Raw genomic sequence first — 7,396 nt, forward strand, 5'->3', positions numbered from 1 at the left:
GCCCACTTCTATTGCTGCATATAAAATAGCGCTTCTATATTTGAAGTTTCTCATCACTATTGCTTACCTTTTCGAACCCTCGGACATGTCTTCTGGAGAAGTTGATCTCTTCCTTTTCTGCAGGATTTTTCCCCTCCTAGAAATGAAAAGTAAGTTTTGTTCTACAATTTCTACACAATGATCTCCAAAAAAGATCAGAAATTGCAAGTCCTACATTGACAATATACCTGATTTCAAAAACAACCTTCGATTTGTTTGATGAGCTTCCGTCACGAATTTGCAGTGAAATGGTCAAACCTTCAATTTTCTATCACAAACAACCAATTTTTAATATTATGCAAGAATACTCAAGCTTTTAAACATAATGGCACAGTCAAACCTTCTTCTCTTGCTGCATTTCATAAAAAATGTCTTTAATTTCCATAATCTTCTTCTCCAGTAGTCTTTTCTTTATGTACTTACTTCCTCCCCTTCAATTATATATCCAAAAATTCATTTAGAACTAAACATGCAAAATGTTAGATACAAATTAATATAGGTTAATTTAGAACTATGATATCTTACTTCTTTCTCCTGGCCATTTCAGAAGCCATGTCATTGTATTGTTCGCTCAATTCTTTTATTTGAGCTTTGGTGACTTCTATCTTTTGTAGACAATTCTCAAGCTGGCTTCCCCCTTTTTGCTTCATGACAAGCTTATTATACTTGCCACGCGGGTTTTTATTTTTCTGCACCAATAAAATAGATATCAAATCACATTTGAAAATGTACATACATCCTAAGGAAATAAAAGCAGAAGGAAACCAATAAACAAGGGAAGTCGTATCTCTAACATTATGGTTATATTCACTAGAGTCAAAGATGGGTTGATGTTTCCTTATCTCTTAGATTGGATTCTACATATGAGGAAAATTTATCATCTGAGCTCTGTTCTTGCAAGTGTACGACTGAAGCAGAATTTTCTGGAGTTTTCTAGTGCACAGATTATTAATGAAGTCAGTTGTATTAATAGTCAGTGAAATGGTTGCATGGGGGGATTGGAGAGTCATTATTAGAGTTATTATTCTAGTAAATTTAAGTCTCTACGAAAAGTAATATGGAGCCTAAACTAGTATAAGTTGAATGTTTATGTATATTGTAAAGGGCAGAATAAAAAGTCTTATTTGAATATTATCTCCTCTTAGTTTGGTTGTTTTCTTTGATTTCTCCCTAAGAAATCTTGGCTTCAACTGTGTTTGGAGTATTCAAAATTTGAGATTGCCCAAGTTGATAGTATTTGCTCACTTAGATTTGTTTCAAGTGGTATCAGAGCCCCATTATTAAAATCTGTGAGATCGCGGAGATATGGTAGGATGTAGAAATTTGGAGCAAGATCAAAATGACTTCAGCAACAATTTACCGAATTTTGCGCCAGATTAGAGCAATTCGGATTGCAGGGACCTCCTGCTCAGACCAATGGGGAACAAAGAGGCCAACCACTTCGTTTAAATCAGCGTGTGAATAGAAGAGAGCAACTTGCACAAGGGAGATATCAACAACAACAACAACAACCCACTCTTGAGCATGATTCTGTCGAAGAAGCTGATTTTCAAAATTTGCAACGTCCTATTGCTAATGACAACATTGAATGAGATCAAAGTCCGCGTATTAGGCTCGATATACCAGATTTCACTGGAGAAGAACAAGTCAGGACACTTTGGACTGCCTAAATGAAGTTGAAAGGATTTTTGAGTATCTTGAGCCAATGGACGGCAAGAAAGTTAATGTGGTAGCCATCAGATTTAAAGGCTTTGCATCCTCTTGGTGGCAGCAACTTCAAATGATGAGATTTCAATCAAGCAAGGACAAGATCCGGACATGGGAAAAGAAGCAGCGATTGGTTCGAAAACAATTCGTCTCTATAAATTACGTAGGAATTCTATTTGAGAATTATCGATCACTTACACAAGGATCTCAATCCATTCAAGAGTACATAAATGATTTTTAAAAGATGCGAACTCATGTGCACCTGACTGAATCTGAAACACGGGTAATCCATCGTTATCTAATGGGTTTGAAGCCAAGTGTCAGGAATCTGGTGGAATTGCAACCATGTTGGACTTTACCTACCACAATGCAGTTGGCATTAAAGGTGGAAGCTCAGCTGGCATGATCATTCAACAATCGTTCCCATCAAATTTCTAAAGAGCTATTCCAAACTGCAGCTGATCACAGGAGGGGAAACAATGGGCAGAAGCTTGGTGCAGTTTCTAATGACGTGCAGAAAAATGGAACAGTTTCTAATTCTCATTGTCGTGGCATTGGTCGGGGGTGGGGGTAGTCAATTCAAACAGCTCTGCAACTTCTCAGTTTTTGGGGAACAAAATAATATGCTGTAAGTGTGGAAAAGAGGTGCACAAGTCTTCTGATTGCCGAAGGGCTACAAGAAACTTACTGGTTGACGAAGAGGCAATTAATAATGAGGAAAAATATGATGACACAAATGAAGATGAACGGTAGCTGGATTTCACGGAAGAGGATGTTACTTATGAAAACCAAGATTTTCCAAATCTGGTGGTGCGTCGTGCAATGCTAACACCAAAAGCTACAGAGGATGACTTGTTGCGGAATAACATCTTTTGAACACGGTGTTCTTCTCAAGGGCGTCTTTGCAATGTTATCTTTGACGGGGGAAGCTGTGAAAACTTAATATCAAAAGAAACGGTGATGAAACTGAATCTTAAAATCCAACCACACCCAAGGCCATATCGAGCTGCTTGGTTCAAAAAAAGAGGCGAGGCGAAAGTAACAGAACAATGTGTTGTTCCTTTTTCTATTGGTAAAAACTATTCAGATGAAGTATTGTGCGATATAGTAGATATGGTCAAGGGCAGATCCAGAAAAAAATTCAGAACGGACTAATACGTATAAAACAAAAATATTTTACTCAAAAATTTTTTTTCCTAATGGACATTTGGGCTGGAGGGACGGGCTGTAGTACAGCCCAGCCCGTCCCTAGATCCGCCCATGGATATGGAGGCTTGTCACATACTATTAGGTTGGCCACGGCAATTTGATAGCAAAACTATCCATATTAGGGAGAAGAACATCTATACATTCTAGAAGGATGGAGTTAAGGTGGTCCTTGCATCCATGAAAGATGAAGAATTTTCCAATCCTAAACCTGAAAAGGAAAAAGGGGATGCATAGTTAACCACCAAGAAATTCTTGCTCAAATTAGCAGCTAATGAACTAGTATAAGCACTTTTGGTCAAAGAAGCACAAGAAAAACAGCCAATCATTCCTGCTGAACTGGAAGTCTTATTGAAGGAGTTCGAGGAGGTAATTCCTACAGATTTGCCAGACTGGTTGCCTCCAAAAAGGGACATACAGCACCACATTGATTTAATCCCTGGATCTAGTCTCCCAAATCTGCCACACTATTGGATGAGCCCAAAAGAGCATGAAGAGTTGCAGAGGCAGGTTGAAGAATTATTGAGAAAGGGGTGCATCAAGGAATCCATGACCTACGTGCGATCCCTACACTTTTAACGCCAAAGAAAGACGGTACATGGAGGATGTGTGTTGATAGTCGAGCTAGCCACAAAATAATGGTAAAATATTGCTTTCCTATACCTCGGTTAGATGAAATATTGGATATGTTGCATGAGGCAAAAGTGTTTTCAAAGATTGATCTTAAAAATGGGTACCGTCAAATTAGAATTCAGGAGGGTGATGAGTGGAAAATTGCATTCAAAACTAAAGATGGTTTATATGAATGGATGGCGATGCCTTTTGGTTTATCAAATGCCCCAAGCACCTTCATTCGTTTGATGAACCATGTTCTAAAACCGTTCATTTGGAAGTTTCTAGTAGTCTATTTTGATGACATTTTAATCTATAGCTCATCAAAGTAATTGCATTTTTCGCACTTGAGAAAGGTTTTAGATGTTCTGCATGAAGATGAGAAATGCAAGTTTCTTTTGGATTCCTTGTTGTTTTTGGGCTACATAGTAAGTTCTATAGGAATAAAGGTGGATGACAGCAAAGTTGAAGCGATTAGAAGTTGGCCAGCACCACTACAGTAAGTGACGTGCGAAGCTTCCATGGGTTAGCAACATTTTATCGGAGGTTCATAAAAAATTTCAGCACCATAATTGCCCCCGTAATAGATTGTACGAAGAAAGGGAAGCTCAAATGGACGAAGCAGGCAGATGAAAGTTTTAAACTGATCAAAGACGATCTGTACAGCACCTGTTCTTACACTTCCAGATTTCGATAAAATCTTTGCTCCTCAATTTTACAATTACAAATACCGGCTTCTCAATCCTTTTGAACTCATTATCCATGTTGGGATCCGAGTTTTCCATATTTACAAACAGCAGCATCCTTCATTTGTTAGTAGTGTACCTCTCTCACTCTCATGCTTCTCATACTAGTGTCCAGATCCTTAATCAGTGGTTTAAATTGCAGGTGGAACTCTTACCAATGGTACAGGAATTTAACACTAGCATTTTCTTCAGAAAGCGCTATTGAGGATGAATTAAAAAGAGAGAGTGTGGCAGATGAATTTATGTCTCTCTTTTCCCCAAAACTGTTTCACATAAATCACCAATAAATGAATAATCATCAGAAAATCATGATATAAGTAATAAGCAAACCTTTTTTTGAGCTTGTAGTCTGTCATAAACGTCCCTCATTTCTTCCGGCATTGTCCTGTGACAATATACACAGATCGATCATAAGATCATCAAAATAAAAATCAAAAAAATAAAAAATAAAAAACTAAGAATCAAAGTTTAGTCAGACAAATCTCCATATCACCTCCTCTTGAAAAGTCCAAAAAACTTCATGTTTCCTGAAATTATAAGTTGATTAGTGTGTGGAAAAAATGAAATAAAATCCTACAAACATATTTGCTAATGCAAAAATGAAATGCTGTCTTTGAAAAGTGAAAAACGTGCATTCGTTGAAAATTGAAGAAATGCAGAGAAGAAGTGCAGAAAGGGGAAAAACGAGATGGAGAATCGATCAAACCTTGATTCGGAGTGGAAATGGCGGAATGAGTTTTCTCTCAGACGAGCACGTAAATAACAAACAAAGGGCGGGAAAAATGCAAATGATTAAATTTCCAATTTTATCCCTCAGCTTTTTTCACATTAGGTGTATAACTTTTCAATTTGTAATCTTTTTAATCCCAAAGGACAAAAAGTATTTGTTAAATCAGACTTTTTTTTTTTGTTCCTTTTTGTTATATGTCATTTGAAATATTTTTTTTTACCATTTTCCACTTGAGTTTTATTTTTTCAATTGAAGTTTTCCTGTGCAATAAAATTGAATGGTAAAGAACATAATGGTTCTATTTGTAGATTTCTGATCAAAATGCAACTCATTTGAAAGTTAAAGGACTTTTCCTGTAATAATATTCTACAATGGGAAATGTAGAGTCATGCTTAATATGCATGATTGTATACGTGGCAGTAAAATCATTGAAAATTAGTTAATACTTAATACAGAGGATATGCTTTTGGCGGCAAAGACAGTAGAAATGATAGCATAATTAGCATTTCACATCTCCTATTTAATTAAATCAAAATTTCTTAAGATTTGATTTACAATTCAAAATTCTGAAATTGTAGGGACATAACCTATTGAACGTATATGAGGATACGTACAATACTAAACATAAAATTAAATTAAAAATTTTATTTAATATACTGAACCAAGAAATGCAAATCCTGATTATATATACAATTATCAAATGTAACAACCCGAAATTTTTTTTTATTAAATATTAAAATTTCATGCAACAATATATCATAAAAACTATTGCGTGTAAGTTACATTGTTTTATTTCTTGCATTTAATGTCTACATGTTATCAAATTTTCAACCATACATTCTTCAATAAAATAAATTTGTACGTAAATTCAAAATAAATTCCTTTTTAAAAACTATTGTCTGTAAGTTACATTGTTTTATTACTTGCATATAATATTTAACCACACATTCTTTAATAAAATAAATTTGTCTGTAAATTCAAAAAAAAATTCTTCAAAACAAAACTTTTTTTCATAAATTTTGTTCTCACGAAATGGTAGAGAAAAATGAAAGGTCGATATTAAGTATAATATCTAAAGAAATTACAAGTAGATTTACTTTAGTGTATGAGAATTTTTTTTAAAGAAAAATGAAAGGTCGATATTAAGTATAATATCTAAAGAAATTACAAGTAGATTTACTTTAGTGTATGAGAATTTTTTTTAAAGATTGACCATTTAACATGTCGACTTTTGGTAATTGACCAAGGCCAAAATATTGAGTCCCAATTTGGTGTATATTAAAATCAAAACTTTCAGTAAATTTTGTTAAAATTTAATAAAATATGTGGTTAAAATATTGTGAATCCATGAATTGAGATTAAAATTAATTGTTGATTTTGATTCGAAATTTTAACAATTTTTAACTCAATTAAACAGGGTCTAAGCATACTACTAAGTTAATTTTGAATGATCGACTATACATTCATTTAAATTATCGAAAAACCGAAAGAACTCATTCATAACCCAATAGCAGTAAGCTTTGAGCATGGGGTCAGCAAATAGGAGGTGACATGCTCTTTGTGAAAGAGGCTTATTCAATGTACACTATATGGATGTCAACAGAATTTGTTTATTTTTATTTTTTATCCCTTTTCTTTAAAAGTTAACCTAACCCTTAATTTTGATTTTCAAGATTAAAAAATATTATCTAATACCAGTATTGTTGAACATCAATCTAGATATCAACATATTAAATATGTCATAAATCCTCGTATTTAATTGAACCATTAATCCTCTACACTGGTGTTAAATATCGACGGTGTTAAATAGCATTATTCTTCAAGATTTAAACTTAAAACCTTTAAACTATGTCAAAAATCCAAAAAAAAAAAAAATTACGAATGGATGGGAAAATTGAGGAATAGAGCAGTTGGCATTGGTTGACCAATGGTTGTTTGAAGACAACATCAAAATTGTTATATTGCAGGGATACCTCAATCAATATCGAATAAATTTTAGATTAATCATTATTCTTTTACTACTCAATTGGAGAGATTGAAAGAACAATTGCTTCTGTTCCTATCCCACGTCGCCAAGACGCCAACCCTCCCCAAGCCAGTCACGACAAGCCAGTAGCTCCCATTCATCATTATTTAACGAGTTTCCTAGAAACACTAAATCAGAAACCCCCTTAACAAGATGCATGTAATTTACCTTTAATTTAGTTCAAATCACGTCGAGGTCCAATGAACAATTGTTTACTATATCCTGCCAGCCGGATTGGGGGGGGTCCTTTACACTCTTCTCACTGATTGAATCGATTAGGGGTTAGAGGGTTTGGAGGTGAAGTTGGGGGATTTCATAATCGTCTTTTCT

The 7,396-nt window shown here is 34.6% G+C and overlaps 1 protein-coding gene across 1 annotated transcript; it reads right to left on the reverse strand.

Annotated features, from left to right (window-relative positions):
• Positions 1-373: 373 nt before the first annotated feature.
• Positions 374-5,047, reverse strand: LOC111399890. The gene is made up of 5 exons (XM_023027375.1): positions 5,017-5,047; positions 4,804-4,837; positions 4,641-4,695; positions 565-728; positions 374-470 (listed from the first exon to the last, which is right to left on the reverse strand). The coding sequence occupies exons 2-5, from the start codon at positions 4,830-4,832 to the stop codon at positions 374-376; spliced, it is 345 nt and encodes a 114-aa protein (XP_022883143.1). The 5' UTR covers positions 4,833-4,837; positions 5,017-5,047.
• Between the last annotated feature and the right edge of the window lie 2,349 nt (positions 5,048-7,396).

The sequence above is a fragment of the Olea europaea genome, chromosome 9 (genome assembly GCF_002742605.1).
Source record: "Olea europaea var. sylvestris chromosome 9, O_europaea_v1, whole genome shotgun sequence".
NCBI lineage: Eukaryota > Viridiplantae > Streptophyta > Magnoliopsida > Lamiales > Oleaceae > Olea > Olea europaea.

Excerpts from the sequence above, each read along its gene's own strand:
- LOC111399890 (XM_023027375.1), bottom strand. The coding sequence starts at position 4,832 with ATGAAGTTTTTTGGACTTTTCAAGAGGAG. Across the intron at positions 729-4,640 it reads GACTACAAGCTCAAAAAAAG|AAAAATAAAAACCCGCGTGG; the intron begins GTTTGCTTATTA and ends TTATTGGTGCAG. Across the intron at positions 471-564 it reads GAAATGGCCAGGAGAAAGAA|GGGAGGAAGTAAGTACATAA; the intron begins GTAAGATATCAT and ends ATATAATTGAAG.